This window comes from Pangasianodon hypophthalmus, chromosome 16, assembly GCF_027358585.1.
Source record: "Pangasianodon hypophthalmus isolate fPanHyp1 chromosome 16, fPanHyp1.pri, whole genome shotgun sequence".
Classification (NCBI taxonomy): Eukaryota; Metazoa; Chordata; class Actinopteri; order Siluriformes; family Pangasiidae; genus Pangasianodon; species Pangasianodon hypophthalmus.
The window spans coordinates 2,274,408-2,296,166 of NC_069725.1; the positions used below are offsets into that span (position 1 = coordinate 2,274,408).

The 21,759-nt window shown below is 36.1% G+C and overlaps 2 protein-coding genes and 1 non-coding gene across 3 annotated transcripts in view; 2 read left to right on the plus strand and 1 right to left on the minus strand.

Annotated features, from left to right (window-relative positions):
• The first annotated feature begins 2,569 nt into the window (after positions 1-2,569).
• On the plus strand, positions 2,570-13,074 carry smim29 (small integral membrane protein 29). Its single transcript, XM_026944893.3, has 5 exons — positions 2,570-2,920; positions 7,515-7,779; positions 8,756-8,781; positions 10,154-10,256; positions 11,276-13,074. The coding sequence occupies exons 2-5, from the start codon at positions 7,672-7,674 to the stop codon at positions 11,333-11,335; spliced, it is 297 nt and encodes a 98-aa protein (XP_026800694.1). The 5' UTR covers positions 2,570-2,920; positions 7,515-7,671; the 3' UTR covers positions 11,336-13,074.
• A 1,205-nt stretch (positions 13,075-14,279) lies between these two features.
• Positions 14,280-14,352, plus strand: trnak-cuu (transfer RNA lysine (anticodon CUU)). The gene has a single exon. It is a non-coding gene; the product is annotated as a tRNA-Lys (tRNA).
• A 660-nt stretch (positions 14,353-15,012) lies between these two features.
• Positions 15,013-21,759, minus strand: part of LOC113545634 (high mobility group protein HMG-I/HMG-Y) — a 36,953-nt gene continuing 30,206 nt past the window's right edge. The window contains exon 5 of the mRNA XM_053240842.1: positions 15,013-17,930. Coding sequence (XP_053096817.1) covers positions 17,859-17,930 — 72 coding nt within the window. The 3' untranslated portion in view covers positions 15,013-17,858. The remainder of the gene's footprint in view (positions 17,931-21,759) is intronic.

Genomic DNA, 21,759 nt, shown 5'->3' on the forward strand with positions numbered 1-21,759 from the left:
CCTCTGGTCTTTCTCTGATGTGATTGGCTATGCAACGAGTTCTGCCTGGCAACAGGAGAACTAACACTCTGATTGGTGAATAATTGCAGAAGGCGGTCCTCTTGGTCTGGTCTGTTGCTGGTACTGGTGTAGTGAAGTTCTAGAGATCATTATTAGTAGAGAGATGACTCCGTGTGTGTTTACAAAGAAATGGCGATCATGGTGAGGATGATTTGTAAATAAAGTTACATTTTGCTAAAAGGTGTTAATTTCCCCAGTGTATGGAGACTTTTGGGACACTCTGTATTTCAGTACACTATATGAACACCAAGTTCAGTGAACTTAATTATTTCAGTACATTATATGAACACCAAGTTAAGCGACTTTAATTATTTACGTACACCTGAAATGAACACCAAGTTAAGTGAACTTAATTAATCAGTACGTTATATGAACACCAAGTTAACTGAATTTTCTTACATAAGTGCAGTCTATATGAACACCAAGTTAAGTGAACTAAATTATTTCAGTACACTATATGAACACGAAGTTAAGTGAACTAAATTATTTCAGCACACTGTATGAACACAAAGTTAAGTGAACTTAATTATTTCAGTACACTATATGAACACGAAGTTAAGTGAACTAAATTATTTCAGTACATTATATGAACACAAAGTTAAGTGAACTAAATTATTTCAGTACATTATATGAACACAAAGTTAAGTGAACTAAATTATTTCAGTACATTATATGAACACAAAGTTAAGTGAACTAAATTATTTCAGTACACTATATGAACACAAAGTTAAGTGAACTAAATTATTTCAGTACACTATATGAACACAAAGTTAAGTGAACTAAATTATTTCAGTACACTATATGAACACAAAGTTAAGTGAATTAAATTGTTTCGGTACACTATATGAACACCAAGTTAAGTGAACTAAATTATTTCAGTACACTATATGAACACAAAGTTAAGTGAACTAAATTATTTCAGCACACTATATGAACACAAAGTTAAGTGAACTAAATTATTTCAGTACACTATATGAACACAAAGTTAAGTGAACTAAATTGTTTCAGCACACTATATGAACACAAAGTTAAGTGAACTAAATTATTTCAGTACACTATATGAACACAAAGTTAAGTGAACTAAATTGTTTCGGTACACTATATGAACACCAAGTTAAGTGAACTAAATTGTTTCGGTACACTATATGAGCACGAAGTTAAGCGACTTTAATTATTTACGTACACCTGAAATGAACACCAGGTTACGTGAACTTAATTAATCAGTACATTATATGAACACCAAATTAAGTGAATTTAATTATTTCAGTACATTCTACATGAGCATCAAATTAAATGAACTGAAATACACACGTTTCTGGAGAACCCATTACTTGATTAAACTGAGTGAACGAGTTTACTCCATCAGTTGAATACAGTCAGCTTGTTCGGGTTTCAGTGTGAGGATCATACTGTAATTTTACACCGTTTATGATTTTATTTTTATAGAATGGGACAAAACTCTGTAACAGTGTAAGACTTTTGTTTATCCTTTGTATTTTTGTATAAATCTGATGAAGCTGAGTGTGTGGTTTGCTGTGTGTGGGAGTGTTGGTGATGTGTAACTCACAGCTCGACCCCTGGGTGTCAGTGTAAGACGAGTCAGATCAGATCAGATCAGATCAGATCGGCTGCTGGGACTTTATTCTTCACGCTCTGTGGCTGTGTTTGTACTTTTACTATTTATATTTTATATTTTATATTTTATACTGGAACCAGGAATAATTTAAGATAATAATTAGAAAATCTTGTTTTATTTTAATAAATATTTCTTTAATGATCTCCTGAATGAGTCATTTGAATGTTAAGATTTGAATGTGCTATACAGGAACTGCAATTTTAAATAATAATAATAATAATAATTATTATCATTATTATTATTTTTATTATTATTATTATTGCTGTTGCTGCTGCTGCTGTTATTTACTACATATTTTCTTTCTTTCTTTCTTTCTTCTTTCTTTCCTATTTATCTACTATTATTATTGTTGCCATGTATGATCTATTATTATTATTGTTGTTGTTGTTGTTGTTGTTGTTGGTATTTACTACATATTTTCTTTCTTTCTTTCTTTCTTTCTTTCTTTCTTCTTTCTTTCCTATTTATCTACTATTATTATTGTTGCCATGTATGATCTATTATTATTATTGTTGTTGTTGTTGTTGGTATTTACTACACATTTTCTTTCTTTCTTTCTTTCTTTCTTTCTTTCAACTATTATTATTATTATTATTATTATTATTATTATTATTATTATTGACAAAAACAGATAGATAGATAGATAGATAGACAGACATATAGATAGATAGATAGATAGATAGATAGACAGACATATAGACAGATAGATAGATAGATAGATAGATAGATATTTAAATTATATCTAACATTTGAAATGGAAGTGTAGTTGTTATGAAAGAAAGCGATTCATTTAAAAAAAAGGTGAAAAGCCAAAGTTAACTTTAAAAAAAGAAAGAGAACATAAATTCAAATGAAACAAACCTTTAAGGTAAATATAAATAAACAAGAAAGAAGGCGTGGCTGTAAACAGTGCGCTCGTGCAGAACATGTGACTCAAGTCCACGGATATCCACAGGGTTGCCAAATCCTCCCCATGAACTACACATTGGGGTTTTACAGAGCGCAATCTGGCAACCAGAGCACTTCCGCGATACAATGTGAAGATGTGCGATTGAGGAGGAAGAGTCTCAATCTGTGTTTAATCTGCAATCAGGGACTAACTGATCTTCACTCAGCTCTCTGCTTCAAGTGTGTGTGTGTGTGTGTGTGTGTGTGTGTGTGTGTGTGTGTGTGTTCCGGGGATTTACTCCTGACCAGCTCCTTATTTACCGCCCTGTACTTCATGTGAGTCACATGATCTTTTTTTTTTTTATTATTATTTTATTTTATTTCCGTATTGCATTGCATAGGGAAGTGAAAATAGATTAAAGTTAGAAGTTTAAACCGCATTTAATAAGATGTTGAATTGTTTTTTGCGAGTCTGAAACGCTTTTATTCAGCTTTTCATGCATTATTTCACTTGCAGCTCAGTGCATTTCATTTTAATGGACTGTATTAATGAATCATGAGAACAGTTAACCTGCTGCTGTAGGATATGATGACCTAAAGTAACCCTGACTTCAACACTCATGAGGATATTCAGCATCAGTAAATTAATGAACATATTAATTTCTAATGAAAGCAGCAGTTCAGCAATGAAAAAAAAATCTAAATTTACACTAAATTTCTTTTTGTCCATATGCAGTCGATCACTGAAGAAATGTTTACTGTATTTTTTTTTTAAAGAACAATCTACTCTGAACAACTTGCATATAATAATTAATAATTTTATTAATATTTTATTAATATAATAATTTATAATTAACACCTGATCTGATTTATGTTCTAAAAATTCTGAACATCTGTCATCGACTTTTTCACTTTGGATAACAGGTTCCTACATTACCCACAATGCTGTACTAATATTGGTCCAGAGTGATTTATCCCTCGCTTTATCTCTACATGAAGAGAGCGATGCAGCGGCGCTTTAGTCTTTTTAGTCCGTCCAGCTCACTCACATCCTCATCAGTACACTCTGCTCAAACAGATCAGTTTCCACAGCTTCAACTTTCACACGAATACCATCATCAACGTCATCGCACTCCTCGTCTCAGGCTACTCAGGCTTATAGCGCTGCATTGCATTCTGGGACTTTGAGTCCAGCATCTGCAACGGCGTCTCCTACTTCTCATCAAAATGAGGTTAAAAATTACATCACTGGACAATGATGAGAGAGAGAAAGAGGATGATTTGTTTTTACGACCTAATTTTTTTCTCCTATTGATCGCCATTGTAACCATGCTAACAATAACAATGTCCTCCCGTGATGTCATAGCGAACACAACCGCTAACGTCTCAAGGAAATAATGAACACACAGCATCAAATAACAAATTAGCACCAGGATCAATAAACACACCACAAATATTGCAATATAAGCATGTTTAATGTGTTTTAGTATAGACGTTAACTTGAATTACAGGCCGAAATCTTGATATTTTTACTTAAAACAGTCTAAGTTGTCTACTAGTAATTCACACAGTGTAATGGGTGAAAGAAGTACAGCCTGAAAATTGCTAACAAATGTCTGGGACTGTTGATGTTAACACCAGTTGATGTTGTTATATAGACACTCTATTTAGTGTGAGTGTGTCCTAAACTGCAGCAGTAAAGCTGCCTGAATCCTGACTTCCTGACTACTGAGCAACTCAGCGAGTCTTTCCTTACTGCTCGCTCATCAGGGATCTAAATCTACATCCTGATTTCTGTAACAATTGGCCTTGTTTCTCAAGCTGGATACAAACAGATTTATTCGTAAATTGAGCGTTTACACAAGAAATTTGGTATTCATGAAAATCCTGTAAATTGGAAAAACGTTCGTATCCTACTCGTGCTCCTGAGTGTGTGTAAATTCACGCCTAAGAACACTAACTTTGATTGACTTTAAGTTATATAATTAGCATTGATTACTGCACTTTTATATCTGGAACATACTGTGGAGTTTAAATTACTTATTTTTATTATGTTTATTTTTATTTTATTTAGCAGATGACCTTATCCAGAGCGACTTATAGACGAGCTTTGGAGTCTCAATCAGAAACACATCCTCGTGCTAGTTCACTAAGTCAGGGACTAAAAGCACCATCAAGAACATTTTGTATAAATCAATCATTATATATTATTCCATTAATTAAAGAATATGAAAAATAAAGTAAGCGATCCAACACAAACCCATAAATTAAGACAATTAAAACTGAACATTCAATAATAACAAAAGAAACAGTGGAGTATAAACAGAAGACGGGCCGCTCTGTGTGCGCAGAGCCGTAAACCGTAAACCCACGCCTCAGCTGATGGAGGATTTAGTGCTCACTTGTTATTATTAATATTAGATATTATTAAATATTTTATTGGCATAGAAGTGAGTCACAATAACTTCCACTTCCACTGTTTTTCAGTCTTTACCCTGATCATTCATTTCATGCTCCATGCTGTCTGTGCTGTTTACCTTTTATGGAGTTTTGTGGGCGTCACTATATGCAAATGAGCTGTGTCAGGAACACACTTTGTACATTACGGGTGATCAAAATATGCACTCTAGTACGAAGAAAATCAGCTTTAGACAAACATTTACACACTAAAATTTTACTAAAAGATTGATAAATGAGGCCCGATGTCTGTTGATCAAATTGCTGCAAAACTGAATTGAACTGAATAAACTCTAAGTGTTTGCTCATCTCAGGTCCTGTAGGTCCAGAGTCCAGCTCACACCCGCTAAACTCACTTATTAGCTCCATGAGGAGTATTAGAGCCGGATAATTACTAAGATATTGTGCAGGAATCTGGATATACAGGACCAGAGATGAACAACCCTGTTTACTTTATGTTGTGCGATCTTTGATCACAATTTGCTAACATTTTATTTCAGGTTCAGTTTTATGGTAAGTAAAGAACGTGTGATGTGACGTATTAGCGGGGTGGAAAAAACCGTCAGTAAATATAGTACTTTTCTTACTATTTAGTACTATATAGTACTTTTCTTACTATGTTATGCTAGAAGATTTGTACTTTACTCAAGCATTATTTAAATTCATAAGCTAATTTACAATTTACATGTATTGTTACTCCAGTAAACTTTCCAAAAGAAAAAACATACTTTTTACTTCATACACTGAAATTTTGACTTTCTAAATATTTTTTTTTTTTACAAATTTCAAATGGCTCAAATCATGAGGTTTTTCATTTTTCTTTATTTTGCTTTTTTTCCTTCGTAAGATGATGTTTTTCTTATGAAGTATGCTGCATTAACTTTAAGTTTGGTAAATGAGCTAGTTAAGTTTTGTAAATTAGCTTGTTAAATTAGCTAGCTAGTTAAGTTTTGTAAATTAGCTCGTTAAATTAGGTAGCTAGTTAAGTTATGTAAATTAGCTTGTTAAATTAGCTAGCTAGTTAAGTTTTGTAAATTAGCTTGTTAAATTAGCTAGCTAGTTAAGTTTTGTAAATTAGCTTGTTAAATTAGCTAGCTAGTTAAGTTTTGTAAATTAGCTCGTTAAATTAGGTAGCTAGTTAAGTTATGTAAATTAGCTTGTTAAATTAGCTAGCTAGTTACATTTTGTACATTAGCTTGTTAAATTAGATGGATAGTTAGGTTTTGTAAATTAGCTTATTAAATTAGCTAGCTAGTTATGTTTTTTGTTGTTTTTGTTAACTAACCTTAAAGGCAAATTCTAGGTTTGTTTGAGTTAGCAGAATATTTTCCTTATGCTTAGCAAACTAGCTAGTCCTGCAGGATCAGGAATGATGAACTTCTGGTCAGCTATTTTCATCAATTAAACATTTTTACTTGACTGTGTTTAAATGTTGACACTTTTTAACTTTCACTCAAGTCGATTTTTGCGTCCATACTTTTAATTTACTTTTAATATTTTTTAATTGAGTAAGATCATGACACAGTAATTTGTACTTTTACTTAAGTACAGTTTCTCTGTCGTTTCCACCCCTGTGTATTACGTACACAGTAATAAAAGGTAAACTGGAATTCCTCATTCTCAAAAATATAATGAGACGTAACGTTGCTAATGAGAAGCTCTTTAAAAAATATAGTGTGAAATACAAATACAGATTTACATATACGAAATCCTTAACCTTAAACAAGGATTAAGATTGCATATAATCACGAGAATGAACTTTATGTGATATTTCCTGACATTGTTAATGCAACAGTTTGGCCAAAAAAAAAAAAAACACACACACACACACACATTTACACAATTTCCCTCTTACCCCAACTGTAGTTAACCAGCCAAGACATGTTTTGTGTCTGACGTTTGCTTCTTTAGTTTAGCACTGGAGCTATGATGCTAATGTAATCACAAGTAATGGCTCAATGGCTCCTCTCAAAGTTAAATCAGGGGTGGACAAAAGATAAAATCTTTAGCTAGGCCACAGTCCAGTGTGTTGTCCAGTCCTATGTCTTGACTGCCTGGAAAACATAACTGATGAGGTTAAAATGTAGTAGCTAAAGTAATGAAATAGCCTACAACAAGCTAGCTAATTAAGTGCATTAATACAGTGAAACAAATTAGCATATAATCATGTACATCATGCACATCATGTTTGTGCCTTTGACAGAAAGTCAGCAAGTCATTGGCGAACGTTTTGGCTGTGAGCTGTGGTGTTCTCTCCGTGCATCGCATGTAAAACATATTACATTTGTAAAATTGGTTCAGAGTAAGTATATAAAGATTTGAGAATGTATTTACAGAAAGCATATTTTGGATGACGTCAGTTTGGAGTTAAATTTTAGGCTAAACGTTTCCTGTAGTCAGTACACGTTTTGTCTTAAAGACTGTTTTCAGGTTCAGATATTTAAAACTCTTGTTGTCTTGTTCTTCCATGTAGGCTTGGGCCAACCCAGACCCGGAGACGGAGGGACCATGTGGAAGTCATATGAACGCCGAAGACAAGTCACAAACAAATAGAGAGAGAGAGAGAGAGAGAGAGAGAGAGAGAGAGAGAGGGGAAAAAAACATAAGGAGACGCTTCATTTGTCCCTGAAATGAACACGACCACTGAGCCTCCGCACCCGACTGGAGGAGACGTGGCCCTGACGTACGTGCTGCTCCCGTTTTTCATCATCACCTTCGCCGGGATTATTGTAGCGGCGGTATGTAATCAAACAAAAGCTGGATTCACTGTTATACAGCATATTTTCTAGTATTTATATCTCTTGAAGTGTGTGTGTGTGTGTGTGTGTGTGTGTGTGTGTGTGTGTGTGTGTGTGTGTAGGGGTTAAGCTGAAGAACGCACCATCACATGATTGACTCAAGTTTTATAATTGGAGGACGAAAGACAATGAAGCTTTTATTTCAGACGTAAACGTGACTTTATGCAGGAAGAGTTGCGCAGTGACAGTTCAGCGTTTGTTTCACCGATTTCTTTCATTATGTTCAATAAAAACAGGACGAATTTTAATTACATTTGCACTTCCAGAAGGAGATTCCTGCAAGCAAGGAAGAAAGAAAGAAAGAAAGAAAGAAGAAAGCATAGAGAAACAGAAGAGAGGGAAAAGAAAAGTGTAAGCAAGACAAAGATAACAAAGGAATAAGAGGAGTGGTGAGAACAAAAGAAGAGAAAGCGCAAGAAAGAGAAAGTGAGAGAAATGGAAAGGGGGGAAAGAGAGAAAGAGAATGAACAAGGAAATGGTGAGAGAGAAAAAACAAGGTGAAAAAAAGAGAAACAAAAGCAGAGAGAGAACAGGAAAGGTGCAAGAAAGAATAAAGGAGTGACAGAACAAGAGAGAGAGAGAGAGAGAGAGGAAAAAAAAGAGAACAAAGGAGGAGAAAGTAATGAAGAGAAGAAAGTGAATGATAGAAACAAGGGGCCCTACACTGTGCATCTGCGCTGAGCTGCTATTTCCGACAGGAAAAAAAACTCAAACTTTACATTAAATATCTTAAATTTGAATAAAATCCCCGAATAGATTCTTTAATTCGCACTCAGAAAGACTTTTAGGAGAAAATTAAGAAGAAGTTTGAGTAATAATAATAATAATAATAATAATAATAATAATAATAATAATACTGTGTTCTCGTGTTGTGTGATTCATTGCTGAATTATATGAAGTGTGTCCTCTTTTGCAGGTGATGTACGTGAAGAGGAGGCAAAGGTAAAGTTACACCACGCCCAAGCATGCTAACATCTGATTGGCTAAACTTCAAATATTTACTTCAAATTTCTTTAGTTTTCAATTCAGTTCAGTTTTATTTGTATAGCGTTTTTAACAGTGGACACTGTCACAAACCCGCTTTACAGAAATAAATAAATTCAAATGAATCTAAACCAAAATAAACTGTAAATGTATGAATTTATCCCTAATGAGCAAGCCAGAGGCGACGGTGGCAAGGAAAAACTCCTTGAGACGACATGAGGAGGTGGAGGCATCAAATATATCAAATATAACAGCCAATCAGATTCTAGGATGCAAATACAGTTTGCCAAGGACAGAGAAAGGGGTGTGGTTAAGGTTGGGATAATTTGCATATTCGTAGAATTTCTTGGACTTCTCAATGGAGGTAAAAGTGTTGGCACTTTCTATCTTTTTTAATCCTCAAGCAATTTATTATTAAACATAGAAAAACATGAACTGTGATCAGTTAATTCATGATTTATCATCGTCTGGGTGAGAAAAGATGATGTGTAACAGCGCAGAAATAAAAACCCACTTTAATATCACTCAGCAAGAAAAAGTGCTCAAATTCAGTGTAAAATGGTCTTTCTGCTTCGTGAAAAGACTCTTAAATCTGTGTAATAGGTTTAAAACCTCGTTATAATTGTAAGAGTCTTTTTCAGTTGTCCGAGTTACTCGAACACTGTAAAAAATATCTTAGCAAGTAAAACCCCAGGAATATAGCCTCTAATTTCAGATTCTATAACGCAAATATATAAATATATCTCATTTCCCTTCTTATTTTTTTTTACAGAATTATGATATTGTAATAAAATAAACGTAAATGAAAACGGACTCCTAAAAAAACACATCATTTTTTTTGGGAAGGAATTCAGATGAATATAGTTGTTATTTAGGATTAACCACATGACAACTGATTATTGACTAACATAAGATACTAAATTAAAATTCCTTCTGTAATATAAATCTGTAAAAAAAAAAAAATCCTATTTTACACTTCTACAGTATATTCTTAAAAATGAATATAGGAAATTTCCATAATCAGGTCCTCAGGGTTTTTAATAAAGCCTGATCTTCAAGACACTAAACTTTAAAAAAAAATCTACTGAAAGAAAATTGTCACTGCAGCAGACTCCTAAAAAGAGCATGTGGTAGAGTTTTTTGGTTGAAATTCAGATAAATACAGTTATCATTATTATTCCATCCCTATTTTCCTCCCTTCTTTTCTTTTCCCATGTAGTATAGCGCAGTATTATTAATAGGGTGTGGTTTTGAATCAGATCATATTAAAAATTAACCACTAAAGACTCACTGGTGATAAAGTATAACCCCGCCCCTTTTTTTTTTTAAGGCTTGACAGGTTGCGGCACCAGCTGCTCCCGGTGTATACGTACGACCCGACTGAGGAGCTGAACGAAGCCGAACGGGAGTTGTGGAGAGAAGACGACACTAAGGTCACTAGTCAGGACAACTTTACTGGAATGTTGATTTAAGTGTTGAAGCGTTTCGTATAAATCACAAAAGTTGGGTGTGGCTTCACGATGGCGTGTTTACACGTGCTCATCACACTAAAAGTTCCACGCCTCATTTTAATACAAACTGATCGTTTAATCTTTATTATACTAAGTCCTTGTTGAAGGGGGCGTGGCCATGCAAACATGAGCATTAGTAGGTCACATGACCATAACATGTCTGTAGGCTGTCCCTGTGCTAGGAACTCAATCGTCGCTTCTCTGACACGTCACGTTAAACATTGTCTATATTTTATCGTTCTGGGTTTTAAATTTTGGTTTTGGCACGAGACTATAGATGATACTATAGACGATAATGCTAAGGAGACATGGATAACAGAAGCAGATTTTTTTTCTTTTTGCATTTTTAACACAGGTTTTGGCTTTTCAAGTTAGAAATTTATAAAAAGTAAATTTCACAAGCTCTGATGTGGCATAAAGGGAGCAATCAAAATTTTAAACTTTGAGAGGCGGGGCTCGGGGAACATGCTGAGGAAAAAAAGCGATTCCACTTGTCCAAGATGGCCGCCCTTTAACATTTTACTGTTAGGCTACACGTGATGTTTTGTTCAAGTTACAGTCCAAAACCACAGCTTTCAATTATTTATTAGCTACATTAGTTGACTGACTCCATTTAGGGATTAAATCTAATTCATTAGGTGATGCTTTATTAAAGGTCCTTACAGAGCCAGCTATGTAAAGCTACAAGGTATAAGAAATGCCTTTTCCACTTAGTATAGTATCAGTCTTTTACACTGTCTCTCTCCTCTGATTGGCTGTGACTCCTGCCAGTCACCACTTCTTTCATGCCTAAAGTTGAGCTGACTATGAATTGCTATTATAGGATGGACTATGGACTACGTACTGTACCTTTAATTATTTATTCTCATGTGTAATACTTAAAGATAATGCTGATTATTCAAGATTTGTGTAACACTGTAATTTGTAAAAATGTGTTGCAGGGCTGGACGATGACGTACCAACAGCGATGGCCTCTGCTCTCGAAGGACCCACATGTTTGACAGAAGAAGTGATTTACACTCTGATGATTTATAGTTGACAGTTTGGAGACTGAGGTTAAGATATCTCTGCACTTCACGTGTGATATTTATCACTCCAGTAGCAACGTCGGAAAAAGAAAAATGGCAGGGGACGAGAGAAGAAAACGGAGGACCTGCCTTTTCCACGCTAGACATGTTGCGATTAATTTGTTATACAACACACACACACACACACACACACACACACACATACCATAATGTTAATGCAGGAAAACCATGATAAGCATTGAAACTGTAAAGAAGTCTATTTATTTTTAGTGTAAGCTGATGCTTAGCTTTTTTGAGGATCCCAAAATTCCTTAAGCAGTGGCATAGAAACAAATACTGAAAATTAGAAATAACGTGAAATGCAGCTGTGTGAATTAGTGATGACCAGCCTGATGAAACCAACCATGAAGTTAACGAAGACAATTTCTGATGCATTTACAGTTGTATATTGAGGCATCAGAGATGACAGATTAGTTTACATTTTATATTTTTTTGCCTGTTAAATGCTTTTATCTAAAGACACATGATACGAAGGATGCATCATGGAAACCGTTTGGAGGTGCTGGAATTTTAAGCAGCATATACATGATATGCACTCTATATATATATATAATTAATAATATTTTAGGAGTTACAGTTGAAGGAGTCCTGAAAATCCAGGCAGCAACTTCAGCACCCACACGCCCCTCATCCTTGCATACCGATACTGAAAAGAGTAACCTACTAGTGTTAATCATCACGGAACGTTTTATTTAGCTTTGTTTATGTTGGCTGCTGCTGTGTGATGCTAGAGATTAATTCCTCATGCTGAGTTTTATTTGTAATAGACAAATAAAAGTGCAGTATCAGAGTATCAGCGAGCGTGCTGAACAAATTGTAGACACTGTTGAGCAAGAGGGAAGAAAATGTGCAGTGTGCAGTGCTCAGTGCTCGCAGAAATGAAGTGCTCGCACATGCCACATGCTCGATAATCCCTTTTTGTGCGCACAATGCATGCCTCCTACGCTATTTTTTTTCAGGTCAACCCTCCTCGCACTCTCTATAAAATATACTGTTTAAATGCCGTAAAATGTTTTATGAGGTTGCTTGTATTGTATATCCAAATTGCTGTCATTTTGCGTCACCTGTTCATTAGTGCAAAAAAAAAAAAAGTGAGTAAGTGAGCACGGTATTGGACACGTGCCTGAAACCAATCCAAGTATACCAGAGAGCAGATGAGGGTTAGGAGCCTTTCTTTATGGCTATCCGACAGTCCTGGGAAGTTAGACGTGTGTGTGTGGGTGTACAAAACACACACCTGCCACATTTCTGACTTTTCACTTGTGTAAAAACAAAAGCGTAGCAGAAAACATTCCGCTTTTCCAGTCATGCCACACAGCCTTAAATAAAATGCACGCTTTAGTAATCTCTTGTTGGCTAAACAGGTTTTTAAAGACGGCTGGTCATACTGTGACGTTTGCATTTGGCCAATCAGTGATGTTTAGGAACATAAGCTCCGCCCCTTTAATGCATGTTTCATGGAAAATGACTCCAGGAACTTAAGGAACTAAAAAGAGTCCTGGAAGTAAACTAAGTCTGGGGTTTTGTCCTGGAAACGGACCTGAAGACACTGACGAAATGAACATGGGCTTTAAAATGTGCTGAAGACTGAAATTTTGTGTAACTACACTGAAAAGTTGTGCTAAATGTAAGAGTAAAGCCAGATACCCTGACAGCCTTCCTGCTTTTGTCATGTATTGAGACCTTTTTTCCCACTTCTGTCTAATTACTGTAACAACCTTTTTTTTTTTATTCCTTTTATGCAAGTAATCAGAGGTTTGTATATTTAGAGCTGCATGTTTAAGTTAAACCCACATTTGTGTCTCAAAGATCTAGTTAGAGCAGGCAGAATAAAAATAAATTAAATAAAATAGAAAGAACATTAGTACTAATAGAAAATAGAAATAAGAATAAAACAATATAAAGAATTGAGCATAATGAAGTCTTGAATGTAAGAGTTTTTTTTAAATACAATTATAACATTTTAAATATAAAATAAAAGAGAAGTTCTTATACAGAGGGAAAATTTTGTTTTCAAGCGCTATATCATTATTTCGATTTAGTATCTCATTATATTACCAAGTCAAAATAACAAGATAATATCTCGAAATTCAAATCAATTTTATTCATATAGCGCTTTTAACAATGGACACTGTCACAAAACAGCTTTACAGAAATATAAAAATTCCGGATATAAATAATAAAAAAAGAAATAATGATTTCCTAAGGCAAAATAGCGAGATACTTAGTCAAAATAATGACTTAATAAATATAACGGTTTAGTAAGTCAGCATAAGATACTAAGGCAAAATAATGACTTCCTAAGTAAAAATAATGGCAGCACCGTGGTTCAGGGCTTCTGTATTCTTAAATTATACACAACTGATGTACAAATCTTTCCTGTGAAACATTATATAAATATATATTTAAAGTTCATTGCACTCAATTCTTTCTATATCATTTTCTCAGATTTGTTGTACATTTACTCTGCCTGCTCTAACTTAAGAACCTTATATTTATATATATATATATATATATATATATATATATATATATATATATATAAAATTTACACACAGTTCTGATGCCTTCAAAAATAATGAAATTAAATGTTTCTACATTTAAAAAATACTATAAAGAGCAGTAAACATAGTCATTATTTGGTGAAAAACAGTATCTGAGGTGCAGTGTGTGCAGTTTTATAAGGAAATGAGCTGGAAGTGTTACTGAGCATCTTGCAGAAGCAGCCACAGTTCTTCTGGAGACTTTGACTGTCGACTCGCTTCTTATTTCTGCAGCGAAACCCAGCAGCCTTCATTCTGTTTTTATCTGAAAAGTGTCTCTTATGGAATCTGCTGCTTTCATGCTGAAAGGCTAAGCCCGGCTAGCTCAGTCGGTAGAGCATGAGACTCTTAATCTCAGGGTCGTGGGTTCGAGCCCCACGTTGGGCGACGGCAACCTTTTGGGCAGTGGTGGCTCAATGGTCAAGGCTCTGGGTTACTGATCAGAAGGTCAGGGGTTCAAGCCCCAGCACTGCCAAACTGCCACTGTAGGGCCCTAGAGCAAGGCCCTTAACCCTCTCTGCTCCAGGGGTGCAGTGTCACATCTGACCCTGTGCTCTTACCTCAGCTTCCTAACAAGCTGGGAGAGAAAAGAAAAGAATTTCACTGTGCTGTGAGGTATATTTGACAAAGCCTTCTCTAAACGAATGTTTGGAAATGTTTTTGTACTGACTCAGTAATGTAGAAGTCAAAAATAAAAAAAATTTATAACAAAGTTTGTACTAAGAAAAAAAAAAATATATATATATATATATATATATATATATATATATATATATATATATATATATATATATATATATATATATATATATATATATATATATAGGGTGTCTAAGAATTTTGCACAGTACTGTGTGTAGAAAAATATAACAGTTTTAAAAGAATAAGAGTAGGAGACAGAGGAAAAACCTTGGTGAACCAATTCCGGGGGATTTTATTTTGAAACACATTATTATATCAAGTGGTTGCAGAAAAAAAAAAAAAAAAGTTCAGTTTATCTAAAGGAGAAAAAAAAGAAAAAAAGAAAGACTAAAGAGCACAGGAAAGTGTAGGAATCATTAACTTTATTACCAGTCTGAATACAAATACTTGCAGGCCACAATAAAAAAAGAGAGTTTGTACATTGTAAAGACTGATCCCAAACCAGTTTACTGTGTGCAGGCACCACACACACACACACACACACACACACACACACACACACACACACACACACACAAATCAGGGGTGAAAACATCAGTATTTAAAAACTGAAGTACCAAGGTGTAAATGAGGAAGTGGAACTGAGGGGAAAGTTGAGGTTAAAGCAGGATGTTGGTGATGAACTCGATGATCTGATGCACTGAAACGAATGAAACTTGTACACATCAAATCTGAGGATTAATTTTAAAACAAATATCTGATATTAACAGTAAACATTACACTTTACATCAGGACCATTTTCCACAATTCCAATTAGTTTTATTAATTTGGGTTTTTAAAAAAAAAAAACAAAACAAAAACACAGCAGGGTTAGGACCAAGCTGCAAATTATTTTCATGTTGGGGCAACTATTACACACACACACACACACACACACACACACACACACACACACACACACACACACCTGCACACACATACCACAGTGGGTGAACATTCTGCAAGAAAAAGCAGACAGTATTTCCTCTCTCTGTCCCAACGCAGTCGTTTCTGTGGCGCGTCTACAGTCTCACGTATGAGGGAAAAAAAAAAAAAAGGAAGAAAAACCTTGAAAACATCGAATGCTGTACACTGAAGTGCACGCCGTTATGCACGAGTTCTCTAAAAACCTCTAAAGTCCTACCGTTAGTCACACACACACACGCGCACACACACACACAAAACCTAACTCAAAGACAAACTGAACTGCAAAAAAAGAAAGGAAGAAAAAAAAAAAAAAAGAAAGAAAGAAAGAAAGGAAAAAAAAAAAATAATAAATCAAAGTTTGCTCACACTCTAGCCAAACAGAGGCTGCACCGGGAGCAGCTGAATATCTTTTTTTTTTTTTTTTTTCTTTTTATTTATTTATTTTTTTTAAACAGTAAGCCGTCCTAAACTGACACAGAGTGAGGTACGAGTGTGACGTTGCAGTATTCCGGGTTTTTTTTTTTCAACCGTGTTCGTAGCAGCATTAAAGTTCTGAGAAACTCAGTCGCTGGACCGATCGGCGTTCCCTGACTCGGAGTTTAAACGAAAATCAAAACAAAACAAACAAAAAAAAAAAAAAACAACATGAAATGTATGACCAGAGAAGAAAAAAAAAAATCAATCGGAAACCAGGCTGAACAGTAGCAAACAGCGCCGTCCTGTGGAGAATAAAAACGGAATAAAATGATCCACTTCTCGCCATCAGTGATGAAAATGAAACGACAATTAAATGAAATGCTTATTAAAGTTTAAAAAAAAAAAAAAAAGAAAAGTCAGAGTGCTCTCCTCACGTCTGTATTCTACACAAGTCCAGAGAAAATGCAGTATTTTTGGTCCTGTTGTCTTGAGATCATGATTTATTTTTCCACGTAGATGCAACACCAAAGTACTAAAGATGCACGGATACATTCTCCACTTTTCATTTTATTTTATTTTCCAAAACCAAAGCTTGTTGGCTGTTTGTGCCTTTTTCAGCTAAAGAAAAAAAAAATCATCAAGAGATGTCCTTCAGTATTTCATGTCAAAGCACAGAGTTAAAAAATGCGTCATTGGGAACGGATCAGAAAACATCAACCTCAATCCGATACATCGTCAGATATCACGGTTTCATCAGGATCATCAGGGGAAATCACGCATCGACAATCTCTAAACGTCCACGAACGCGTATAAAACCGTGCTTGATGATTTGAAGAATCGTGTATCGGTGCATCCTTAGTAACCATCTCGATAATTAGGAACTCTGGGAATATGGTGGAAAATAAAATCACACAGAGCTGCACTAGCTAGACAGCTGTTTAGCTCCATAGCGTGACTTATGTTTTCATAAGGTCTCATGATCCTAAGATGACAGGACGACCAAAAAAACAAAAAACAAAAACAAAAACAGGAACTTTTCTTAAATTTCTTAAACAGTGATCCAGAAGCACCGTCTAACTCCGCACCTCTTTTGTTCCCCACTTTGCAAACTTTTAAAATCTTTCTGAAACCGAACTGAGTCAGGAGGAAAAGTCGCAGACTTAAGAATATCCGCTGACTCAATCTGAGATAAAAACGGACTGACGCGGTGTCGCAATGAATTGGTGTCTATTACGCTCGCTCACACACACACACACACACCTACACCGACCCTTTCCACCAACGTATAGCTTTAAAAAAACGGGGGGAAAAAACAAAAACAAACAAAAAAAAAAACCTGGAAGCCAAAAGTAAAGTACTGACCCCTCCCTTTACAAACACACACACAGAGAAACAATAGAAGTAGGTTGATTCACCTTTGTCCAGAGAACGTGTGAACATCTGAAAGTTTTCATTAAAAGCAAGAAAAAAAAAAAACTGAAACCTGCATCAGAGGAAATCTTTGTCCAGTATAATGACACGTGACCGGAGAGCAGATATGCACGGACTTTGTGTTCGAAATACAAGCAAGAATGCATGCCTGTATACACACACACACACACACACACACACACGTACAGTATTTGAGAGTCTGTTTGTTTTCCAGTGGTGGTAAAGAGAGAGAGAGAGAGAGAGAGAGAGAGAGAGAAGATGCACTGTAGTGTGCTGTGCTGATGGAGGATGAGCGAGAGTGGCACGGCCGTTCGGGTTCGTGGTGTTTTTTTGCGAGGTTGCAAAAAGTCCAGCTCTGTTTTTTTTTTTTTCTTTTTTTTTTCTTTTTAAACGGGAAGTGACGAGATCGAGTTATGAGGTAGCGCTGATTTGCTGCTCTACTGTTCCTCTTCCTCCTCTTCTTCCTCCTCCTCTTCCTCAGAAGACTTCGATGGCTGCTCTTCTTTCTCCTGCGAGGACGAGAGGACAGAGACGGTAAATCGTGAGCCAACATCGATATCGTGATCATCACTTCTCCGACGTGTCGTGATCTTGTTTTAAGAAATACTTACAAACTGACTGGAAGCAGCTGAGCTCATGTACCGAATCGTTAAAATTGTCAAATATTAAACACTTCACAGAATTAATATTTCCTCCTTTTCACCATTACTCATTTTTGTACACATTAGAAGAAAAGGATCATGACACACAGATTTGCCTGAATTTTCTTATACTGATATCGTGATACACATTGTGTATTGTAGAAACATCTTCGAGAATCATGTGATAAAAAAATAAGGAATGTTGTGTACTCATGTAAAGCTTCATCTTTACCTTCCTACTCTCTGTACAAGAGCTCTACATTATAGAAATAATGGTTTATCCACACTATGTAGAGCACTAGATGCTCAAATCACAATTTGTTTGATATTCACCCCTTTCACGAAGAGTCACATGACTGAAATCATGTGCTAGTTTATAATAATAACTATATAACTACTCATCAAAAACAACATTCTAATCCCTGAATCTTAGTTCATCTAATACAAAAATAAAATGTTGTACAAATTACACTAAATCAAATGTATTTATTATTGTAGTAGTGAGTTGACGGGCAGAGCGCAAACACAAACACAAAGGTCTAATGCTGGGGAAATGAAGTCAGACAGTGAACACCTCCAACCGTAATTAATTAATTATATAATTATCTTTTATTATTGCTCACATCCGGCATTAACATGCGTCCTGAGCGATCGGATTGTAAGTGGACAGCGCTAAGGACAGGCGTGAACGGGTTCCAAGGTTTCTCAGAGACGCATATGACCACATAGCACTTGTAGTGTGAACACAAAGTCGTCTCGATGAGTCCCGGACAGTGACGAAGGAGCAACTAATCATCTGCATCATTGCCGTAGCCGGAAAATACGTACTCGCTACGAGACCATTTGGAAATCTCTCAGAGCCATTTGGAAATCTCTCAGAGTTCTCCACCAACGGGCCAATGGTCAAGGCGATGCAATAACATCAGCGGCTTTTCCTAGCTTCTTTCATCGTCTCAGGTTTCATTAGTAGGCCATCAAATTGAAAATGTTTGAAACAGGTACATGAGATAGGATTCACGGGACATTTCCGCCTGAGAGAAGATTTAGGTAATAAATGCGTGCGCCACCTTCCCTCCAGTATGAAATCGGATTACGAGAGGTCACTGGAGACGCGTTCAAAATGCCAAGTGTAAACGGATACACGTTTAAAAAAACCATCAGGAAAAAGCATGACCAGAAAATCAACAACCAGGCTGAACAGAAGCAAACAGCGCCATCCTGTGGAGGGAAAAAACCTGAGAGGAAAGCGATTTAGAGCGCACTTCTCACCAGTCAGGATGACTGAAAAGTAACAGACAATTAAATGAAAAGTTAATGTTTACATAAAGCCACGGCAGAGTGCTCTTCTCACGTCTGGTCCAGTTCTCGTCCTGAGATCATGATTTCTTTTTCACGCAGACGCACGCAGGTTAACGCGGGATGTTTAAAGCCTACTAAAAAAAGTCATACTGATCCAATTTTTATTCAAAATTGAAGCATAATTCAACAGACTTCTGTGGCTGTAAGGAGTCACACCCTCTACTTCAGATCTACACTGTAGTTTATAGTGAATAAAAAGAATGCGATGAACAGAAGTGACGAGTATTTTGCAAATAAATACATACACATGGTAATAGTAATGGTCTTAAAGTGGGCTACATGAAGCATCACTATGGGGTCTGTCATTTTCCCATCTCTTTAAAAATGTTTATATTACATAGATATTAACCTGTTCGACAAATCATTTGAATTTGAATCCAAACTTCAATAACTCAAAGAGCAAGTCAGTCTGTATAGGACGTGTTCTTTCAGTGTAAAGATCAATAATTAACAGCTTCTTGCCTCCAATAATAGTTTTAATACACTTTTAGATTACTATCATTTTTTAAACTGCACAGAGAGGGTCTGTGGAATTTATTTGAAGGCTAAAGTGATCCCTGGGAATCCCCTGATCTAAACAGAGCCTAAAACAACTCCAATTAAACGATCTCGTAAAAGAGCAGGTGAGCATGCAGTCACGCTGAAGCGCTACGGTTTGTCTCTTGTTTATCTTTCATTCATAAAAATGTCACGCCCTGTTCTTTGGAATCGTTTGGGCAAAACGGACGCATGCAAATCTTCTTCAGTGCTGAGTGAAGAGAGCTGTATGGAAAAACTCCACATGAAAGGGATCCTTTAAAGCCGCCACTTGGTTCTCTTTCAGCTCTGTGCGCTCAACTCTCGGCCACGAGGTTACTACAGTTGGAGTGAATCTAAACCGTGAGCCAGAGTGCACCGGTTATTGTGGAACAGCCTCTTATGAATCAACGGTTCGGAAGGAAATGTTGATCAAACTTGTGGCTTGAATCAGCCGAGTGTTGGACTATCACAAGCTAAATATCTACGTGTGACTCAGGCGTGTGGACTTTCTGGAGGCATGTTTAAATGATTTGACGTGGAACAGACCCAAACCGCTGTGCCAGGGCCGTGCCTCATGTGAGAGGAATGTGTGGAGCAGGAAAAAGAGAGAGAGAGAGAGAGAGAGAGAGAGAGAGAGAGAGAGAGGAGTGACAAAAGAGTGAGCTGTTAGAGAGAGAGTGGGAGGAAGGGGGCGGAGCTAGTGGTGTACTCACAGATAAAACGGGCTTTTAGGAATGGCGGTGACTAAAGAAGTGAGTGTGTGAGTGAGTGTGTGAGTGAGTGTGTGTAATCACTGGACAAGAACATTCTGTCCGGAGTGGATGTGAAGGGCCTGGTCTCGTTGGGTTCGGATGGTCAACATAAGCCGTGTGTGTGTGTGTGTGTGTGTGTGTGTGTGTGTGTGTGTGTGTGTGTGTGTGTGTGTGTGAGAGAGGGAAGGATAGAGATAGAAAGAAACCGGGCACAAGAGATAGAAACAGATAAACAAAACAGAGTGAAAACAAAAACGGCGCATGAAATCCCCTTTTCTGATAAGTAGCCAAATGCAAATGTTTTCACTCATCACCCGTGCCAACGATCTCACACACACACACACACACGTTCATTTTATTATCTGTGGGTTATTTCCATTGCTTTGTCCATCACTGTAACTAATGTTTCACATTCACCTAATCTGATCAGTCCACGTGTTTTTTTTTTTTTTTCCCCCCACTCATAAGAAATATTAGTAGCTGAAATGTACACAGTCTACTGCATAATGTAAAATATACTACACTTTAATCCACAACACACCCAAGTCCCATGATGCTTTGCACCAGATATGCGCAAAACCTCTGGAGGATCATCAAAGTGCATTATAATCCTGTAAAAAAAAGACAAAAGCTAATAATTTCAATATTACGGAAAAACACGGTTCTAATACATTAACTCACTAATAAAACATAAAACATTATTTAACAAAGACGTATAACCGTTGTTTTGTTGAGGCTTTCTATAAAGAGAGGTTTATTGAACATTTTTGGAAGGAGTCTCCAGTGTCGGAGGTAAAACTGTAAGTTTACCAAGTTTACACTTTGTGGTTTCTCAGTAACGTGACAAGCTGCATCTATTTTTGACTTAGGAACTTAGAGAGAGAGAGAGAGAGAGAGAGAGAGAAAGAGAGAGAGAGAGAGAGAGAGAGAGAGAGAGAAGCTGGCGATGGAAAGCCTGTTTATAGCTGCTATAACGTAAGTAAGAAATTGTTTCAGATGCTGTACAGCAGTAAATATAACCACAAATGGATAAAAAAAAGCATGATGTGTAATTGTTTATTAAATGA